This window comes from Manacus vitellinus, unplaced genomic scaffold (assembly GCF_001715985.3).
Source record: "Manacus vitellinus isolate BGI_N305 unplaced genomic scaffold, ASM171598v3 scaffold_1_pilon, whole genome shotgun sequence".
Classification (NCBI taxonomy): Eukaryota; Metazoa; Chordata; class Aves; order Passeriformes; family Pipridae; genus Manacus; species Manacus vitellinus.
Genome location: NW_021939396.1, coordinates 6,893,866 through 6,916,823, shown reverse-complemented (window position 1 = coordinate 6,916,823; position 22,958 = coordinate 6,893,866). Strand labels below are relative to the sequence as shown.

Below are 22,958 nucleotides of genomic sequence, written 5' to 3'. Positions count from 1 at the left end.
CAAGTTCTTTCCTAAAAGTCAGGATTAAAGTTTTCAGTATAAACACAAAACACTTTGAGAAATTAGTCTAAGTCAATTATTCTGCATGACAAAACCAAGGACTTTTAAATGTTTGAAATCTACTATTTTCCAAAGTAGGTACACAACTTCTAGTCAAAAGAATTCCCACATTACACTAATGCCACTATAAGCTGAATTTCTGGCAGAAAATAGGTTATTGTACATTATACTTTGGGTATATCATTAACACAGACTATTAAAATAGAATCGTAGAATCACAGAAAAATGATCTTTAACATCCCTTCCAACCTCCTTGCTGTGGGCAGGGATGTCACCCACTAGATCAGATTGCTCAGGGACCCAATAATATATAATATCATATAATTAACATAAAATTGGGTAATGTCATTATACAGTAGTCCAGAAGAGATTTGCAATGGCAGTAGATAGCAATTAATGATAGTGGAAATTAATAATAATGGTAAATAATATTTTCCACATTCTACTCTCCCTTCTGTACTTAGATAATTTTCAAGGCAAAGCATAAAAATTGATAATTTGGTAACCTCACAGTACTGAGAGTAAGTGTCATTGTGTAACACACCTCCAGTCGAGTGTGGAATACAGAAATTATTTCTTCCTCAGAGGTTAATAGACATTTCATATACTCAGATTTTCATTACTAGAACCTTCCAGTAACAGCACTGAAAAATCCAGAATGTGTTTTCTTTGCAGGGATCACCTCAAGATTTTGGATCTCCCTCCTTCATGCAAGAATGAAAAAGACTGTTCATGGTCGATAAAACCAAACTCTTGAACCTGCACATCCCACTGACTGCCACAGCTATTTCTACTGGAACTAGAAACCTGAGTCTAGTTCAAACTCAGTGTCAACTAAAAATAGTTCAGAGACAACAGGCGACCATCATCCCAACAACTGGCATAAAACACAGTCAGTTTAATAATTGGCTTAATTCCTCATTACCTTCACAGTAAGACTCCCCTAATTCAAAGAGGTTGTGTTATTTTCCAGTAGCTCAAATTCTTAACGGGAAATACCCACAAGGTTCTAAAAAACAAATCAATTCAAACCAGTTTGTTTGGTGACATCAAACCAACAACTTCACATCCCTATTGATCCTATTAAAGATCAAGAGATTTGTCTACGTGATGTAGGGATGGATGTTTTCAAAATGCAGAGCACTGAAAACAGATGGCAACACATCCCAATCAACATCAACATTATAGTAAGAGGCTCTTCACCAACTGATTTGTATTAAAATACTATCTTAGAAAAAAATCCAAGGTACACTAATCCGATAGAAGGATAAAGACAAACACACCATCTGTTCACATCTCTCACTTTAACAGAGGTGCAGTCTTATCTTAGTGTCCTAAAAACATACACAAAAATACTTTAAGTATGTGCAATTTAAAAGAGTCTCAGTTTGAAGGTGCTGAGCCATTCTAAAATAGATTTTATTTTTGCTTCAAGTAACATTTTTTGATTTTTTTTTTCATGAGGTTAGAAGGGGGAAAATCTGTTATCACACAGGAGAGCTCATTTTTTCCTTTCCCTCTCCCTCCTCACTAAGGAAGACATGGATTGAGGAACATGTTTATGAACAAGTTGTTTTCTCAAGTATGGGATATGCAACCAAAATGATATCTAAAAAGAAAATATCTAAAAAGCAAAACTGTACACACACATTGCACATTTTGATAAATAAGTCATTTTATATTTTAAGTAAAATACTTAATTCCATCAAGATTTTAAAGCTTTCAAATATACATAATCCTCAATTACAATCTCATGCTTTCATTTTAATTTATAATATTATTTCTGTTAAATACACCTCCCTTCTCTTGCTTCATAACTGAGAGAAAAGCTTCAGAGTTTTTAAAGATGATTTAAAAAGCTTTTAAATTGCTAGGAGACAGTATATTTTAAATCCATATTACCTAAGAACTTTAATATAGCAATACCTGTGTAAGCTATTTTTTCCCTTCTTTTTTTCAATGTCTTTAAGATAAAAGATATTTGAGCTTTTAATGTGGTATTTCATTGTCGAGTTTCAAATCCCCTTTGCCCTGAAGTTAACATTTTCCTCCCAGCTTTTTCTACTTTAAAATAGGATTTCAATTCATCTTATAGTTTTCTAAAACCCCAGTGCCCACATTTCCAGTTATTTTTCCTCTTTTTGTTGTGTTTTTTGTTTTGTTAGGATCCCTGTTTTAGTTCCCCAGTTCAGGCTGTGAGTCAGGTGCATTAATGAGGATGATGACTTTAGATGTAAAAGTAAGTGGTCCTGCTAAGGTGAAAGCCAATAACAAAAACTTTGGTGCAGGAACTGACGCAGGTTGTTGCGATAGTTCTGCCCAGGGATTCTTCTTAGTCCGATTAGCACTGGGTCACACTGTTCTGCCAGGCACAAAACTGCAACCACCCCCAGCCTACTCCTTCAGCGACCTAAAAGGATGAGGAAATCCACAGAACATCCTGCAATGCTCCAAACCGCATCCACTGATGCCAGTGGAAAAGCCACCCTGTCATGCCACGAGGAGCAGCTGATTCATCTCCCATTGCAGGGCAGGAGAAGGAAGTAAAGCTTCCACAGCTGTTGCATGCCGGTGGATACAGATGGCCACAAGCCATGAATCACAAGGGACAAACTCATCTCTGCCACCTACAGATGCCACACAGCACAAAGTTTTCTTAGTTACTGAGAAAGCAGTGTCCTGATGGACTGAAACACAGAGCTGAGAGAATTTACACACAGTGTTGAGGAGCCGGGTTCCTGTTGGCTCCCAGCCTACTGAGCTAGAGAATAGGCAAATACATCAAACTGGAAATACAACTGAAATGTGCTCAGCATGGTGAAAACAAAGCCACACAGGGCACACTGCCCTGCACTGGATTATCATTAATTATGCTACAGGTTTGGTCAGGAACACTCCCACTTCTTGAGAGGCAGGGGACCTTTACTTAAATTTTCAGGTGGGTGCCACTGACATAATAACAGACAGAATGCTTACTAGATGTAGTTCAGAGCTGTCAGTTCTTCCATATCTTGTCTTGGCCATCCCCTGGTAACTTCATGAACACTTTACTCCAGAGAATAACCACATACACATCTTGCAATGTGTGTTTTTAGGAGGGTGATATTGCAGTATACAGTGGCTTACTTTAAAAATGGAAAACTATGTTTAACTCCAGTCTATCTTAAACAGCATGTGAAATAAGGGTGTATTTTTTTCCAAATCTGAATAGCTAGATAAAATTTATTCTTGGAAGGAAGACATGCCACAGACAATCATTACTTTTCACCAGTGGCAGAAACAAAGACACTAACTGAACAGTGCATAACTTGTTCCCAGAAGGACAGAGCAAGTTGCATTGGATGTGGTGGACACCCATACCCATACACATGCATTAAATAAGAAGCTCCATCCTGCCAAGTACTGATCACCTTCCCTGACCAGATCCATCCTCCACCCAAGAGTGACTCATGGGAAAGGTCGCTCACTAAGAGCACACTTCAACTTCAGTGTCAGCCCTCAGTGACCTGGGTCCTCCAGAGCCTGAACTTTTCCAATAAACAAAGCAATCAAGTCTCTCACAACAGCTCCAAACCACCTCTTTCACAAATCAACCACAGAATTTAAAAGACACATAGGTAGGGTACTTGGGGGCTAAGCCTCCTTTGCAGCCACAGTTCTTAATGCATTGAGACTGTTCTTCCACATTTTTTCTCTCTGAACTAGAACAGTCACAGATTAAACTCTTAACAAAGAAGGATCATTAAAAAAAGTAAGATCTGGCAGAACAGCACTAAATGACAAGAACCACTGCTCTGGATTAGTGGCAGTTAATCCAAAACATGGAAAAAAAAGCAAAAAGGCTTAGATAATTTGATCTTGCAAGTTAAAAAACCTATATATATACATGGTTTACAAACCAAGCAATTTATTCCAAGAATAGAAGTGAAATATGGGTCACTTCTGGATTCTTAATCAAAATACCACAGTATTCCTGTTAGCAGACTTAATCTGGGATTCAGATTTATTTAGACCAAGTGATCAATCTGGACCCGAATGGAAAGCTTCTCCCACGCTGTGCATAGTCCATCAAGAAACTGCATAGTGGCAACTTTAATGTACATTTTTCAAGACTTCAGGCAGTGGATTTCATCCTTAGAAAAGATGACGGGGAAGATGCAGGATTGGTGTAAACTACAGCATTGCTATTGAAGTAAGAACCATTGAAAGATGTCTGAGATAACTGTCTCACTTGGTATCCAAAGTAAAGACTACTGAATTTAACCAGTTTGCACAACATTGAATAAAAATATAGACAGATGCTAATAAAGTGCAAAACACAATAAAGTGCAGAGGGGTTGTTTCCTTCAAGGACCTCTGCCTGAACCTTCAAAAGACTAGAACAATTTAATAGCTTTCCCTATTTCCTGTACAGTCTACCTCCATTTCTACACCCCTTGATAAAAAGGAGCCTTTTTTGCCAACACATACTCCTTGTCCTCAGCAATGGGAAAACACCACTCACTCTTTTTATCGACACAGGTACATGCCCCCTGCTCTCCATCCCAGTTGAACACAGCCTGATTCCTGCAGCTGTCCATTTCCTTAGTCTCAGCTTAAGAGCCAGCAAGAACAAACTTCTCAGTCAAAAGCCCAAATGACAACGAAATAAGAGGGGCCAGGAGATTTACTAAGTCATCTTTCAAAAGCATGACACACAGAAAGTGGAGAGCCACCATGTGACCTAGTGGTGTGCTTTATGAACTCTTATGTTCTGACCATAAATAAATATGTCCTATTACTGATATCACGGATTGCCTAACACCTTTCATGACCACACAGGCGTCAGGAATCTCTTGGAAAATTTCAACAGCATAACAGGATGTGTCCACAAGGGCATTTCTTCCAAGGAAAGGTATGCACAGTGCTAATGAAAGCAAATTAATTGGGGAAAGTGTGTGTCCATGGGGGAAGGGAATATATTGTTTTCAGTATCATTAACAAAGATTCTCATTCTCTCAGCAAGAATAGAACTGCTTGCAATCCAGTCACCCTTTTGAATGAAACTTTCTCAGCTCCAGATTGAAAAGACCTCCCCTGGTCCCCGTCACATCACTACAGCATAGCCCCATTCAGACCCCTCTCACAGTAACAGCATTCCTGGCAAGCAGGCAGTCCCTTCTGGTCACATCTTGCTGTTTTCTCAAATGTCAATTCCATTTCCCCTTTTGCCAGAAAAAAAAAAAACAAAAAACAAACAAACAAACAAACAAAAAACGAAAACACACACACACACACAAAAAAAAAAATCCATAAAAAAAAAACCCCAAACAAACAAACAACAAAACCATAACTTTACTTACCTGAACATCAAAGTCTGGAAGGAGGCGAGTGATAGCCTGTGAAGAGAGTTGAAAGCATTAATGGAAGTAACTTGCAGCTACAGAAACCTATGCTGGGACATGATCTAACCCACCAGTTTTGCAGCTCAGAGCTCTGCCTGTCCCTTCATTCAATGACAGCTCTCTTGATGAATGTCAAATTCACCCAAGAACTTTTTACCTGCTAACCTTGATGGAGAACATGAAACAGTAAAATACTAGATCACAGACCAGCAAAATGAAAAATAAAACCTGGTGCATCCTCAGTTATTGTTAAAATCACTGAACAGTATGCTCACAAGGAACAGTAAAACACTGAGCTTATTGTAGCCATGGTACAGCCAACAGTCCTGCCCAGGATGAAAAGTCACCATTCAAGCATGCACTGAGCACTTCCAACTCAGTTAAGCAGTCATTATTGAGATTTGGTTACGTGATGTGGAAGGTGAGAAGGAGTTTATTCTAGCCAAAATTAGTCTTTGTAGTGTTTGGGAGGCTGGATGAACACAGAGAGGTCCATTCCAACCTGTGACCCACAACAGCTATTACTGACAAACTCTTACTGTCAAGATTCTTGAAAAAAATCTGTCAAGGATCTCCCCCAGGAAAGGACTTCAGCGACATCCTCCCCATCTCCGATAGTATGAGGCTTAAAGCTTCAAAAGAAGTGTCTTATAGTCACCTCCTTTTATTAAAAGACAAGGAAGAAGTCAAATTCCTATTTCCACTGCAGGGCTGAAAACAGAAGGAAGAGCAGCCAAGCAAACACTTTATGCTGTAAAGTGAGAGAGAGGCCAAAGCTTGAAAAAAAAAAAAAAAAAATGGAGATGAAAAGGAAAGCTTAGAATCATGACAAGGAGGTCACTCAGCTCCAGAAGCCCAGATAAATTAAGAGCAGATACCAGAAGCAATACAGCTGCTGTATTAGGCAATATTGTTTCAGATGGTGAACCTCAAAGCATTGCAGTCCAATCTGCAATTCTGACACAACTTGAGAGAGCCTTTAGGCAATTAGGCACTGTCTTGTTCATACAAACAAGTAGCTGAAGAGCTGATTGAGCTTGTGGAAGTCACTTTACATAGCCTAGCTTTAGGCAATGTGCTTGCTGGGTTTTAATCTTACTATACTGTGGGTCTCACGAGCTTTTAAACATAGCATGTCATCCACCGTTGTTCCAGTGGACCTAGAGTTGAAAGCAATAAGTGTATGTGGCATCTGTACTAGCAGCATATGAAATAAGGCTGATCACTGTTCAGGAATGAAAACTCAGCTACAGCAGAAACCCAAGAACAACAAGCCAGGACATGACTTCAGGTTGCATCACCCACTCAAAACCAGCTCCACTGTTAACCTTAGCATGTGCTGAGTGTTTTTCAGGGCAATATTTTCCACTTTCTCAAAATACATTAAGTAATTTCCTTCATCTGTGTGAAGAATGGCCACAGAGGAATCAAATTCTCTGCTAGTTTCCCCATCCAGACAAAATTTAAGCTAACATCATGAACAAAAGCATTTAGGGTTCATTGTCAAGATTCCAACTTTTGACCTATTGTCAGAGACTGAAATGGTTGATGATTTATGCATTCTAGGAGACTTTTGCAGGCTTTTGACTTGCATGATACCTCTGATGAGCAGTCCAGCCCCTCCCTCCCTCCAGTGCTGGAGGTGTGAAGTCCTGAAAAGGCAAGAACTGACCTTGCAGGCTTTTGACTATTGATACATCTGATGGGCAATCAGGACCCGCCCTCCCTCTGCTAAACTTGAAAGGCGGGAACCAGGCGAAACACAAAAGACACAGCACAAGGCCTAGAAGATGCCTCAGGTGGACTAAGCCCAAAAAAGGAAAAACAACCCCTCATGCCAGGGAGGTGCCAGAGCATGCTGAGGGTATATAAACTGACTGGTGACTTTGAGAATTTGGGGAGTTCTCCTTCTCCCCCACCGCCTGCGAATCAAGACCATCGCTCTCAAGCATCGCTGGATCCAGTGGGCGGTGACTATGTCCATTTCTTTTATACTCTCAGCTTCTCTTTTCCCTTACTCTCATCCTGGTTTTCCTCTCCCCTAAACAGTTTCTCCCCCCCCCCAAAAGGGGTTCTTTTCTCTTACTCTCCCTGGCTCTTATCCTGCCTTTCTCTCCCCTATGCATTTTTCTCCTCCCCAGAAAGGTTATGACAGCACCCAAAAATGTTAACTTACCTGTTGATTCAAAATTGTTAAAATAAATCTTATCAATATATATATTTTCATACACTGATTATTTAGTGTCGTTTCGCTTTAATCCACCCCAAAGGAATTTTTGATAAAACCTGGGTTACCCCCCCCCCTCTTTTCCTGGGGCGGGTCGTAACACCTATGTGCTACAGAAACCCAGGAAGTTAATCAGTGTCTTAAGATATTTCTGAATTTTAAAGCAAAGATATTCCAGTATTAACTGGTCTACTGCTCAGTCTCTCCTTTGCTTCGCTACTACTGAACAATACAGGCATTAAAAAAAGGATCTTAGTTTCTGAAAAGTTTGAGTCCTGCCTTCACTGGTATTCAAACAAGCTCTGCTTTCATGCAATGTCCTTGGCAAACAAGCTGTGTTTAAAGTTTCTCTAGCCATTTCACTGCAATCATAAGTGGAAATGATTTGCTAAAGTGTTTACACAAAAGAGGTAGAAAATAAAGAAAGTATCAGATAGAGCAATGAATTTTAGTGTAGAAAATCAAAAAGAAACCGCAACACATTTATATATGTCATTGTCAAGAACTAACCTCACTGGGAAAAAGGGAAAAAAAAAATCTTAGCTTTTTTTTCTTGAATATAAACTGAGACATTGCTTCATGTATTACAGTGAATTTTTTGCCATGAACATACCAAAGCACAGAGAATTGCTACTATTGAAGAGTCAGACAGCTGCCGAATCTAGATGATGTCAGCAGAATTTTGGAAAAAAAAAAAAAAGGCATAAAAAGAAAAGGAAAGTAGTACAAGACTAAAGGGGAAAAAAAAAAGGCTAGGATGTTTCTATGCTGCAACAGGTTGTGCGCACCCAGCTGGCTGCAGACCAGGCAGTTGGTGTGTAACTGCTGTCCCCATCCACTCAGAGAGGATGGGATGGGGCTCAGCCCTACCTCTGGATTCAGATGTGCCCAAAGGAAAAATAAAGGCTCTCTGTTCCTCCCTGACAGGCAGCTGACAGAGTAAAGTCTGTCTTTACATTGAGAAGTCTGTAGGTATAGACAGATGTACATGAGATTGCCCAATTGGCATCATTCACTACAGCTAGAGACAGAGCTGTCATTATTCTGAGAAGAAAAAGTGTCACCACCATACTTAGAGAAGCACAAAACCAAACAGGAAGAAAGAACAAACAATTAAGGCTCAGTTTTGCATTATTTAAAACAACCCCAAACTGCTCTTATTCCATCTCCAGTTTTTCTTGTTTTCTCTATATAATATGTCAGAACTAATTCAAGAGCACAGGTGCAGCACCAACAGCAGTCCTAACAAAATAGATAAGCTCTAAAAAGCTTTACAGTATTTACCTCCTCCTTCTCCACCAGAGGTTTCACCTCTGCAAGGTGAGCATCCTGGAACTCTGTTGACATGGTCAGTAGCTGATATCTGCAAAGATGAAAAGAGATTTGTTCTCAGCTTGCATCAAAGATTAAATACAGAAACAAGTGGAGATCCTGCTCCACCCAGCCCCCCACAATGACCCACTCAGGTTATAGTTTAAAAGACCTCTGCAAGAACATTATGAATCTCTTGTAAAATGCCTCACTGGTTTATTTATATACACACTCGTGCACAATACAAGATTAAAGAAATTCTTGCAAGAATTCTGCAAGATCAAACAGAAGTTTGGCAGCTTCAAACTAGGGAATGTTGAAGGAAACAGGGCAGGCACCAGTGGAGAGAGTCATGAAAACTATCATTCCACAGTTGAAAGGAGGCATAGCCAAATCTGCACAACTACCTTCTGAAACTCGCTTGAATACTTGCTCCTGAAACCTTTTGTTTTTAGTTTATGCAAGGCTCTCTTTCTACACTCCACATTTTACTGTAAGAAAAGTGAATTAGACACTCATTAGCACTATTTTACTCTCAGATTAATATGCTCCATTCTTCAGGAGAGATAAAAGTCAGATATTCCTTTAAGTGAACACCAACAAGATATGTGCAATAATGCAATTTTCAAAACTGTCAAAAGAAGGAACAAGATTGCTCTATCCTGCTCTAGGACAGGATTAGCAATGCAATGTCCAGCTCTCAACTGCAGAAAGCTTAGCTGGGAACAGAGACACAGTCAAACAGAAGAGGCGACTGCAAAGGCAAACAGAGACATAGGCTGTGCTGCATGTGCAGAGCACCCTCTACACTTGAGACTAACAGGCATCTCAGTTCATCAAGCACAACAGTCCAAACTGGGAGTTTAAAAAATAATGTGTTTTCATTCTCTTGACAAAGATAAGGTCATAGAATCACAGAATATGCCGAGTTGGAAGGGACCCACAAGGATCATTGAGTTCAGCTCTTGGCCCTGCACAGTGCCAGAGGCACTCTAGAGGACTGTTCTTTAGGAAGCTCTAATGATGACCTGAAACAGTTCTCAAGAGATACTGGGACTGTTTCAGCAGCAAGATGACAAATACAAAAGTCAAAGTATGTTTATTACATATCCTCTGGCCTGCTGGAGAAATGCACGTCATGTAGGGTTTAGCCATCTTTCATAAATTTCCAATTTTGTCCATCTACATAACTATAAACCAAGTGAATAATTTACTTTTCTTAAAAAGTTTAGAAATTAGGCATATGAGTAAGTATATGCAAGACAAGACAAAAGGGTGAAATGTATTTAGGAATTATTGACTATATGTAACTGCACACATTTTAATTATTAACAGTTTTCCTGAAGATAAGCATAGAAATACAGAACAAAATTTACATTGATTCTTTAAGCCATGATTTCCCCACCTCCTGACTTAAATCTGATTTAAGCCAATAGACCCTGTCTAAATAAATGACCTGGTGCTCAAGAAGGGCTGTGAAGCCCACAGGAGCATCCAGGCAGTGGCAGCAGCAACATTTTTCACTCTGCCACATGGGTTAACTTGATGCTTTTGTCCCTGGGTAAAGATGCTCTAGTGACTGCTCTCAAGATGGTTGGATGCTGCAGGAAGCTATGAAGGGATGCACTCAGACTAAGAAAGTCAATGCTGAAAAAACATGGGTGTCCATGCATGTAGTTTTGGATTTTAGGAAGCCTTCCTGCTAGCTATGCTAAAGAATTAGATCAGGAAACTTAAGCTTAGAGAAACGTTTTATTAGTATTTTACCCCACCACTTGAGGCATGGGAACAGTACCAAAACTGACCCCATTGCCAGTGCTTTGTTATCCAAATTTAAAACAGGGCAGGGATACATAAATAGTTAAAAGACTCAAGTTACTCTGATTCACACTTTTTCTCCAGCTTTTCCATTAAGTTTTGTCCATTACAAATTTTTATGTTAAAGAACAAGCAAAAAACAAGTTCACAAGATTTCAAGCAACTGCAAGTGACATTTTAGTAAATGTTACATATTTTTGCGATTACAGTCATCAATGTAGTGAGCAATTGTGTACGATAGAGATGTAAGATAAATGCTGCTGCAATATTTGGAAGTCGAAAATATTCATGTGCAATTGTACCGAAGCCAAATGGATTTTTAATTTTTTTATTTTTTTTTTTATTTTTTTATTTTATTTTATTTTTAAAATTCAGCAAATTCTGTTAAGACAGAAGTAACACCTTGATGTTGCACCTAATTCTGCAATTGGGACTAGAAGTGCAGGACATTTTTCTGTGGTTTGCCCATAGGTGAGGAAAGTAAGAAGTGAGGTCCCCTGCAGTTTTCCAGTAAGAAACAGCTCAGGAAACAAAGCTGCAGCGAGTGCTTGTGGAAGAGAGTTGTTTACACAGGGCAGTTTCAGACTTTCAGGGACTCAGAGTACTGACTACAAATGACCAAAAAAAACCTGTGCCAGAAAAGCACAAGATGGATGCTTTTTATAGCCTTAAAAAGCAATCCTGTTTTTTTAATAGTTCAAAGTTGTTGCTCTATGTTTCCAAAAGAGCCAGCATTAGGAAGTGCTGATCAGCAGATTACACGACTGCCATCAGGTTTGCTGAACAAAAGCACAACGTTCACCAAGTTTTCACTTTCGGAAAGATACCACATCTTGGTGCCATATAACAATTTTAGATCAGACATTTTCAAGCTCTGGGTTTTCCCTCTGTGCATCAGGGATACCTGAAACATTCCTACCAAGCAACAACCTTGTGATAAGGTGGCACAACAACATGCTATTTGTTCACAAGAGCTGGCAAACAAAGCCCTGCTATTTGACAGTGCTGTAAAAAACATCTTATTTTCCAAGGAGAAAGATGGAGAAGTGGCTTTGTACCACCCTTGTTCAGCACAAATTTTATACTCTCTAAATAGGTGCTTTGTGCTCCCCCCGTTATGTGACAGGGCAGCTCGAAGCTAATGCAACTGCATAACTCTCCCAAATAGATAACTATACAAGCATCCCATTATACACATTTCAAAGCACTTTCCTCACAGAAGCCTTTCAAAGACAAAGTTCATTTATATCTGCAAGCAGTAGTGTAAAGTTGCCAACTTGGATAAAAACAACTTTTCACTCTGCTTGGCCAATTCAGCCTGCTGAGAGGTCCCAAATTCTCTTTTCTGGAAGAAGCCACTTCCACCCAGTGGACACTCACCACCCTGCACCAGATGTTGGTGGACACTCATCACCCTGCACCACACTCACCACTCACTACCTGTTGCAATGGCTGCTCAGATATTTAAGTTTTAAAAGAATCATACTTCTAACTAAGAAAAAGTTAAAAGTTTAAGACACCTCTGCAGCTGGCAAAGTGTTTTAAAACTGATGGCATACCTACCTTTGCCAACTAGCAGGAAAGACATCAAACCAGCCTCTAGGAAGCAAGGGGTGTGTGGGGAAGAGTGAAGTCATCTGTGCAATACTGTGTTTACTAATTTAATTCAATTAAACAATTAAATTAGTGTTTACTAATTTAATTGTGTACCCATTCCAACCAAAGCCCACTGCTCTAAAACCACTGCAACGGCTGCCATAAACAAGACTAGAAGCTCATAAGTCTGTATCAGGAGTCTGATTATTTTGATATTGAAGGTTCAGAATACATCCTCTGTCCGTCCACATCATTGCTGGAGGGCCAGTCATTGCTGGAGCCTTGTTTTGGCAGCAGGAGGTACAGGACTGATGTGCACAACAGATATCAGAGGAGCTAAGAAACCACCTATCAGACTATCCATCCTCAGGCACAAGCAGTGTTGCAATCAAATACCAAATATTAGGTAATATGCATATATGTGACCAAATTAATTTCAAGCACAGGAGCAAAACAAGTCCAACGATCCCTCATTTCAAACTTCATATTTCTCAAGACACGTGTAGGGGTTGTCCAAGTTTGTGCCGTGGGGCACGCATCATCAAGGGCTATGGCCTCACGCCCATAAAGGTTTGGGAGCACTGCTGTCAGCACTACAGGATTTACCTCTGCCCTCTTACCTAGCTGTTTTTTATTAATGTGCTATCATATAAAACAAAGAACAGGGAAAGATTCTTGCCCGAGTGTTTCATAAAGGCGGCAGTTTCCTCAAAACTGCTTCTTTAAATACTAGCAAAAGGAGATTATTATCCTTTTCAGTACTGATGCATAGAAGGGTAATGTCATCAGAGCAGCCTGATGGTATTTTCATCTCTGCAGGCTGAGCCAGCAGGAGGGACAGCAATCACTTTACATGTGGGATTAAATACTCATGAGCATCTAATGGCAAAGAGGAAAACGGTCGTGGGCACTGAGGGTCACAGCTCTGAGCTCTGGTGTTGCTCTCTTTGGAGAGAGAGGGACCACACAGAACTTAGGCTCCAGAGTCACAGGTGGGAGGTGTTTCCAAGCCCATCGCACCACTCCGCACTTTATTCCTTGAAAGCTACAGGTGTCTTCACACTCTGGCATCAAGGCAGGTTGGAAGGACAGGGGTGACAGAGGTTTTGCACACCTGTAGCAGCTCACAACACAATTAAAGCAAGAATGAAACAAGGATGAAGAGAGCCAAAGTGTCTCCAAAGCACTGCAAATGTTGATTAGCAGATACCTGCATCAGTTCCAGGTCAGAAAAACAACCAAGCAGCTTGGGCCTCTGACGATGAAGCAAGGAAAGTTACTGTGACACTCAAACAACCTTTGAGGCTTATACACAGCAATTAGACCTCTTCCAGTCATTAACACTAAATGCTGTAAACTTGTCTGACTGGCCCTAACATAAAAAATGGTTACTGCAAACTAGAGAGGAGCTTGAAACAAAACCTTGTCTTCATTAAGCAGAGACTAAACAGAGACAAGTGGACACCAATACAAGACAATTCATAGCACCCATGTATGGTTATGGTCCACAATGCATCTCTCCTTAAGTGTAGTTTACATTTCAGATATTCTACAACAAATTTGACAAATTTAATCTTCCTGTTTGTGAATCATTTGAAAATTATTCCTTTGCAAGCATTCAAAACAATTCATGCATAAGCATCTGCCCACACTCTGCCCTGTTTAAACTAGTCTTTGTTACAGGCGCTGGTATCACGAGGTTCTTTGTGTACAGTTACTGATTTTCTCTGACACTGTTCCACACAATAAATCATGAAAGAGGTTTTATAGCAGTTCCTTCCCTTTAAAAATAAGGCAGATGACTTCTGACAGTTAAGTAGCATCTGACTAAACAGTTTGAGCAGGAAGTGTCAAAAGCTGAAGGCACTCAACTACCTGGGACTCTCTGGGTTTCCTTAGCCTCCAGTTACACATAATCTCAATTTGCAACTAAAAGTTAATAAACTGAGAACAAAAGATAACAAACAAAGCTTGGAAACAGAACCCTTAAATAACCTAAAGTTTCAAATGAGAAAAAGGTCAGGAGCCAAAGCATTAAATCAAATAATATCAGGTAACAGAAACAGCTACACTGCCTGGTGGTCTCCAGTTCACAGATGTCCTGTGAGCCACCATCACCCAGCCCTCTTCAAGTACAGCACACTGTTGATATTCAATTTCATTATTTTTTTCTAATCAATGTGCTTTAATTTTCTTTCAACCCCCCTCTTGAGCTACTCCACCAGCATGCTTTTGTGAAGGCTCTAGCTGAAAATAAAAGCTGGAATCCAAGAAAAAAAAACAAAACAAAATATGGGTTGTTAGCAGCATAATGTAGCATAACAGTGATTTTTTTCAAAGCCAAAAAATCAAGAAGGCCCTAAAGTTTTAGCCATTTTTAAGTTCAGACTTATGCTACGTGCTAATCAATCTGATTAGGAAACCAAAACATTTCAACCAAGAACTCTAGCCCTGTGCCAAATAACAGCTGGGTGAAGCCACATGGAGACAGCTGCAGGGACAGAGCCAGCAGCTGTCCCACCAGCAAGGCACAGATGGGGGGCCACAGCATCTCCCCCAGCCCCCTTGCTGCTGGCTGTGGCACACTCCTGCAGTTAGAGAGGTGAGATCTCCAGGCTTGACTCCAGCCCTTCTCCTCTGGCTGGTTTTCACTCATGCGACTGGTTCCAGTGCCTGATGGACACAGAACTGCTCAGCTGTGATTGCTCTGGGATCAAACACAGCCTTGAAGCTGCCAGTTCCTCCAGACCAGGGGCTGGTCACCCTCCACACCCACAAACCGCACTGGCAGCTCCACACTGAGAGTAGCATCAAAACACAGGGAGCTGGAAGCAGCTCTTCTGTCTACCCTGCAGATGTTGAGCAAGAAAACTGTTGCAATGCAGCTTGCACAATCCTCCTACTGTGGGATGCAGTGAAGTGTGTTCCTTAGAAAGCTCGAGGTCCTCTCATGCTCCACAGGAGCAGAAAGTGGCTGTGGGAAGGGTTGGTGTGCTAGCCAAAGGACACGCCTGCTGTCCCCATTGCCCCATGATGGACACCCCTGTTGTGTACCCCCTGCCAATATAATGAGCAGCTATTCTCTTCCTAGCTGGCAGGGAAATGGAAAGCCTTGCAATGTCTTAGGGCTTTTTCCTATTGTAGCAATCCCTAATACTACCTATGCTATAATATCACAACTCCATGAGGGACAGATTACAAACCCTAGCAAAGTTCTCTGAAATTCAATTTTCTTTAGCATTTACAACTTGAAAATGTTCCTGGCCACACAACTACTTCTCATAGAGGTACCTCTAATAATGGTAAAGTTCCTTTAAAGAAACTAAAATTGCTCAATACCAGGCTGGATAGCTCTTTGAGCAATCTGGTCTAATGGAAGGTGTCCCTGCCCTTGGCTTGGGGGTTAGATGATCTTTAAGGTCTCTTCCAACTCAAACTACACCAGGATTCTATGAAAAATCATTGTGATTCCCAGGCCTCTCTGGCTATGATGAGTGCCATTAGCCCAAGCTCCCTCCTCAAGCAGCCACCATGCACTGGTGACAAACTGTCCTTGCAGAGGGCAAAGGCTCAGAAAGGAGGTAGGGAAACCCAGGGCTTTCCTAAGAAATCCTGCATCTGAGCAGCAGCCTAAATCTATTTGCAAACACATTATGCCCACTGGAAAGGGTGCCAGTATTGTCCTTTAACTTTAAAGGACTCCAGGCTGTGGGTGGCAGCACTGCAGGGTGGAAAGAGTGAAGAGCAATCAGCTGTTTTCCCAGGCTACATTTCCTTACACACCTCTCCAGCCAGCCTATCTCCTTCCTCTGCCCCAGCATCCTCCCAACACCCTCCTCTACATCCGTCCCACTCCTCCTCCAGCTGACTGCGCACAAAGGTCTGAGGCAAAGATTAAAGGCAGTGCGCTGGTACAGGACCTGGCACCTGCTGTGCACCTGAGTGCTAGGCTGGGCTTTGCAGGCAGATTAAACAACATATACTGCAAAGATGGATTAGGCATTTCATAATGTGGAAGAGACAGCTTCTGTCACAAAGACTGCAGTCTAAACAGACAAGAAACAAGCTATTGTTCCTGCAGCTCACCAGTTCTCCCTGCCCCCTCCTATTCTCAATCTGCCATGCTTTAATAGTTCATAGCTGCTGCCCAGCTGCAGCCGCTCCAACAAGTGGGTGGTTCTGTCAAAGTCAGAGGAAAAACATACCTAGATAATTCCAGAAGGGACAGGCCCACAGTATCCTCAGAGATAAAGAATGCTGTCTGGCTCTCTAGGTTGCACCCTCACAAGTATATAGTGGGTTCTTTTTGTAGGTTTTGCATTTTCACATGGCCTTGCAGAGATGAGGACTTAAATTACAAAACATTGAAGCTATCATTGATGATGTTTCTTAATTTACATTTATTCATGAGGTCATGCAAGATGGGTTACAGCTTCTGAGTACATATAAGACTTGTTCTACTACCTTTTAAAAATGCTTGCTCATTGCTGTTACAAGTTTTCTTTCTAATCCCTGCCAAAATGTCTGGGCTGAAGTTTTCCATGAGTGTATGAGGGTTTGTTTGTTTGTTGAGGGGAAAAGTATAATTTATAAATATTCTGTTCCTGTGAGCCACCATTCCCTTTTTCTAGATGAATTTTAGCCTTCTAGAGCTTAATCTGGACTCAAATTTTGCACAGATGGTCATTGCATTAAGGACACATCTTTCATTTTTCCCAGGAAAGATCCTTTATAAAATTACCCAAATTTAAGCATTTTCACATACTGAATTACTTGAGACTAGATTTGTGTAACAGTCTTCCATTGCCTCAGCACCTCAAGATACAATATGGTCTCCCGAGGGCTGAGCACACAGCCTGTATCACAACAGGTGGGACTGGTGAGGGAGTACCCAAGTCAGCACCATCCACTGCCAAAATACTCCTTGCCTCACAAAATAAGCCCTTTCAAAATCCTTCAAAATGGGCAAAAAACCAATTCACCATCCTCAGCTGACTTTTGTCAAAGCCTTACCCACCTACACTCCAAATTAGTGTCTATTACATCAGGCAGAGAACTTCGTTATCACTTTTCAGACTATGTTTACAGTAGGGGTTGGAGTTCTAGATGTCCGAGCTTTCATACGAGCTTTTATATACAACTTCATAAAATTCAGTGTTTCATATGGGAAAAAAAGATGTGATGCTCTTAAACTGAGTCATCTGGAAAAGAGAACAGTACTTTGAATTTGTCATAACATAAAGGGTCATCATAAAACTGCAGTGTTTCTGCTGCACAAACTAGTCCCATAAGCCAGTATGTCACAACTTTTAAGATGTATTTGTATCCTTGGACAAATTTAGCAGGGATATGTTACATACAGTTCATGAAAAGTATGTTTAGAGCACTGTAGAACTATGGCAGCAGGAGAATGAGATCATTAGTTTGTCAAGGTGCACACAAGCTTCCTGAAGGAAGTAATCCAAAATCCCACAGCAAGAGCAATCCTTCCTTCCTTTAACAGTGCACTTCCCATCTAGATGTCTGCTTACTGTGTACACAAATAAAAGTTCCTTCAAAAGTTGCATCCTACTTTGCTTATTATTTTACATTATGCCTTATGCCTACCAGTAAACACAACACTTTTTTGCTTTCAATACCAGTACCTCCGCTTTCAGGGTCTTCATTGGGCCATTACAGTTTTGGATCTTTATTATTTCTTTTGTTCTTCCTAAAATTCAGAATTTTTTAGAAAGTCAAGTCCTAAGAGCAGTGAAACAGCAAGGACTGACAACCACACAAATAACCAAACCCAATGGAGGGTTGAAAGTACATGGAAAGATTTGTGAGTTAGGTTTTCATGCTGCACTAAGTCCTAAGGTTTTCTCTTTCCATTACTTTCTACATCATCCATACAGTACTAGCAGGCTGACCTTACACATCCATGGTAGAAAATAAGCTAAAAGAGCCACACTTTTGAAGCTATAGTTAGGTCAGACAGGAAGCAGTCAGTTAAAGGCTTGGAAGAGTAGTGAATACCCAGTTTTAAAAACAGGGCTTGAAGAGGAAGACCTGCATTGACCAACTTCCAGCTACTAAGAGAAAAAACCTTGACAGATGAAAAAGATGTATTAAAATTTTGACAACTAACTGAAAGGAAGTAGCCCCAAACCCAAAAGAAACATAGGAAATGTGATCAGCCACACAAAATAAGAGCAGCAAAACTGACAGACATCCTGCTTAGTACAAACAGATACAGCTGTGGAAAATTTCATCAGCATAGGCAACCCAGCTGTGCATCAGCAAGCTCACCACAGTGCACCTCTGCATGGAGAACGCCCCTCTAACAACAAGCTGCTAAGCATTATCCAAAGGCAACACTCATGCCAGCTGGGAAACAAAACAGGCCTAAACCTGCAGCAGTCCTTAGCTAAAATTAAAAACTCATTTCCTTCATCATCCAACATAGGAGCTCACACATTCAAATTTGACAATTCAATAATTTTAGGTTTTACTTTTTTCTCTACTCCACACTTACTGTGCTGGATTAAATGCCAGATAATGGTTCACGTGACTGATTCACATGGATGCTCAGTACTCAGTTAAATTTTGTCCTAATAACACTTCAATGATACATGAACACATATTCAGCAGAAGCCTCTGAATGGTTCCTTACAGCTCCAGCTCCATAGCCAAAGGAAATTAACAGTAGGGATTACCTCCCACTGACTGTCCCGCATTGAAGTCACCCAGGGCTCTGGATAGGAAAAAAAAGCTGCCTCCATTTGAGAGAAACACCAAGTTCAATAGCCATTACATTCACAGCCATTGATTTCCAAGAGGTCTAACCCAGATTTTAGTCATCCATAGCAACACACACCACCAACCCTTAAAATTTCCTTAACTCCCAGTCTTTGAAACAGTTGCAGAATATTTCCCCTGACTTTTCAGCAGCAGCAACTAATTTGCTTGCAACTTTTGGGACAGAGCTTTTGACAGAGGGCAGAAGGGTAGCTGCTGCTCCTGGATCTGAGCAACCTGACCTAGTGGCTGGCATCCCTGCCCATGGCAGAGGGGTTAGAACTAGATGATCTTTAAGGTCCCTTCTAACCCAAGCCTTTCTATGATTTTACAATGACCTGCTGACAGCTGGAGACTACTCCCCAGCAGTCCAGGGATGTTCTTCACTGAGAAGACTGCAGGGGCATCACCATCATGCATTAGGGTAAACATTCAAATTCCCACCTAAAGCTGAAGCCAGGGACAGTCTACATGCAATATCATTTATTTAGCAAAAAGGTGACAGGACAAAGTAAGCTCTTCTATACTTCTGCCTGAGATTTCCAGGTGCTGTGACTCAACATGAAAGTTAGATGTAAAAAGTCAGCTGGAATTCATACTTCATCTCCAGAACCAGCATTTCATCCTTTTTAATACCAAGAAGTTGCATCTCCTGGTTTTTAGAAGGTTTTCCTTTCAGATGATCAAACCAGAGCAAGTAATCTTGCTGCATACTGCTGTGACTGAACCAATTCAGGCCATTGCTTTAGTAGGCAATGCTATCCCTGACAGCAAACAGGCTTTTGCTGCCTTAAGCTTCCAGCTGTACACATGATGTAAACACTGCTGATCCAACACAATTAGAATTTGTGTTATTTTTGAGTTTCAGAGTTTCTACTTGTCTTCATTCTGAAGAGCTTCAAGCCGGTTTCATCCCTTCTTTATCTTTTCTTTCACTCTTTGTCTATTTTGAGACAACAAAAGCAGGAAATGTTTCATTACATGTATCATCTATGTTTTGGGCTCTCATGAGGTTGAGTGAAAAAACAGTATTTTCTGTGGGAAGTTAGAAGTTTGCCAAAATCCCTTAAGCTGCTCGTGAGAAGATGTATGTTGCACTTCAGTCAAGTAAATTAATCACTTGGGTTTAAAAACCTGAATCAAAGAATTTTTCTCACAGCAGTTCACTGCTAATTCCACCTGAACTACAAGTGAAAATTACTTAATTGCCTTATAACTACTTCTAAGGACCAGGATTCCATGCCAAAATGCTCCAAAAGGTATACTGTAATCTCCCCATGTAACTGTCATAGTGCAAAAAGGAATTTGAAGAGACAGGAGTAAAGACAATTGCAGAATCCTCCTGGTTTCACTGAGCATTCATACGATCTACTCAGATGACCTGTCACAGTTTTAGTGTTCCTTTTTGTTTTGGCAAAAAATAAAAGCGCCATTGTGCAGGGCCGAAACTGAAAAACTTGAGAGCTTGTTTTCTGGTGGTGCTGGTTCCCAAACACAGGCAGTGCATGTGGCTGCCCTCTCTCAGCAGCAGGTGACACTTCTTTGGCTGTTGCCTAATTCCATGGACACCTGATGCCTTGACATCTCTACCTTGCTGTCACCTTGGTGAAGAGGCCAATGAACATAGAAAATAAGTACACAAACCCTCCCCTTTCTAAGGAAAACAGATGAAAACCAGAGCTAGTCAAGACCTTCTAGACCCTCTGCCCCAGCCTGGTTCAAGGTCAAGGTCAGCCAATTTGTAGAGTGCCCATTTTCAAGGGATGAGTTAATATTTTTACAAGGGCACATAGTGACAGGACAAGGCAGAATGGCTTTAAACTGAAAGAAGGTCAATTAAAGTTAGATATTAGGAAGAAATTCTTCATTGTGAAGGTGGTGAGGCACTGAAACAGGATGCCCAGAGAAGCTGTGGATATCTCATCCTGGAAGTGTTCAAGGCCAGGCTGGACAGGGCTTTGAGGAACCTGGTCCAGTGAAAGATGTCCCTGACTATGGCAAGAGTGTTGGAAATATATAGCCTTTAAGGTCCCTTCCAACTCAAACCTTTTTACAATCTCTTAGTTCACTAACTGTAGAAATTCTGGTTAAAAGTTTTCAAGGTTGAAGTCCTGCCCATTCAGGTGTCTGTTGCACAAGGAGCTCAGATGCAGAAGTTGAGGCCTCCAGGTTCCCAAACCATTATACCATGGCATCTGTTCAGTTTATACTGAACAACTAGATATAGAAACCACAGACACCCTAAGGGGTCTCATTACTACACTAAAACCTGTTTTCACTGCACAGTGTTTTCCATGTCAAAACACACAACAGTTCCTCCTGAACATTCATGATTTTTGTTTTTTCCAAGAACATTGGACTCATTAGTACCCTGGGAACTGCATAAGCCTTTAAGGAACACTATTTTTGCTGCATCTACTTCTGAGTTTTACTATTTCATCCACAGTCATTAAATTCTTGCTGTGCGCAGGGCATCACACAGCACTAGCTGCCTGCTGTTTACTCAAATACTTGTGACAAAAACACAGCCCTTCCATGTCTAACTACATTAGACTCTGGGTAAAAGAGTACAAAATTAAAAAAAAAAAGAAAGCAAAACAAAACCAAAAAACCACCAAACGTTTCCAGAGTCAAGTTCATGTCTGTGAGAGCCAAGACTAAAAAGAGCAAGACGGGCTTCTCAGATATTTACCTGAAACAGTTGCTAGCTCCCGTTTACAGGTTATTTCCACTGCTTGCTCTCAGCAGTGAGTTTTTCAGCAGCTATGTATCTTTGACACAATTGGACACACAGAAAAAAATTTGATAGAAAGCCAGAGGAAGTCAAAACACCATACAGAGAATGTGGGCAGAAAGCTTCAGGTAGTCTTTGAACTCTTCCATGTCACTACAACTGCATTTGCTACACTCAGAATACAGTTCCTATTTAAGTAGGAGAAAAAAAAGTCATCAAAATAACACATCTGTTATTTTGTTATCAGTTAGTTTGTTATCAGTTCTCTCTGAAGTCCTGTTCTGGGGATGGGGTGCCAAATCGGGCACTGTGATCTTTATAAAACGCTGGGTTAAACAATGAGTAATGGCAGCTTGTGTTTCATAGGAAAACCATAGCATGACGAAAAGCATTAGCCAAAACATTCTCCCTAGCAGAAGTGAAATCCCTTATTTCATCAGCCCCAGTGCGTGGCTGTGCCTCCCTGCAAACACTACGCTGAAGTGCTCTGAACTGAGGGGTGCCTGGAAGCACGGGCGGCAAAACTGTGCCTGTCGCCACATACAGCGACAACAACTCCACTGAAACAACTGACCAGACACCACCAGTCAAGGCTGTCCCGTGCTCCAAACCCAGCACAGAGCTGCGAGAGCAGAGAGACGCAGGCAACAATCATCAGTGGTCAACTTCCGTAGGGAAAGTTTGTGTCTGGGCTACACAGCTGCTTTCCAGCCCATCCCGCTGCTGCCCGGGAACCCGGACAGCAGCATCCCGCAGCCACCCCCGTTCCCGGGAAAGGCCGGGGTCCCCTCCGAGTCACCACCCCACTGAGAGCCATCCGTCTCCCCTACAGATGGCAGAGCCCTGCTCGAAGGAGCGGGAAAGGGATTTAGTTATATGAACAAGGAGGAGGGTAATGCGCGCTCGAGGGAACCGCGAGGTTCGCGGGTCGGGCGAACGGATGGAAGGATGGATAGAGATAAAGATGGATGGAGGAAACTACCCTCCCTGCCACGCTCCTGCTGTCCCTACTCCGCCTGCTGCCGCCACCGCGCTCCGACACCGCCCG

General features: G+C 41.3%; 1 protein-coding gene across 1 annotated transcript in view; it reads right to left on the bottom strand.

The window, feature by feature from the left end:
- The window catches only part of NDRG1 (N-myc downstream regulated 1), a 41,370-nt gene extending 18,412 nt beyond the window's left edge, over positions 1-22,958 (bottom strand). The window contains exons 1-3 of the mRNA XM_029959339.1: positions 22,898-22,958; positions 8,956-9,034; positions 5,403-5,438 (exon numbers count right to left, since the gene is read on the bottom strand). Coding sequence (XP_029815199.1) covers positions 5,403-5,438; positions 8,956-9,018 — 99 coding nt within the window. The 5' untranslated portion in view covers positions 9,019-9,034; positions 22,898-22,958. The remainder of the gene's footprint in view (positions 1-5,402; positions 5,439-8,955; positions 9,035-22,897) is intronic.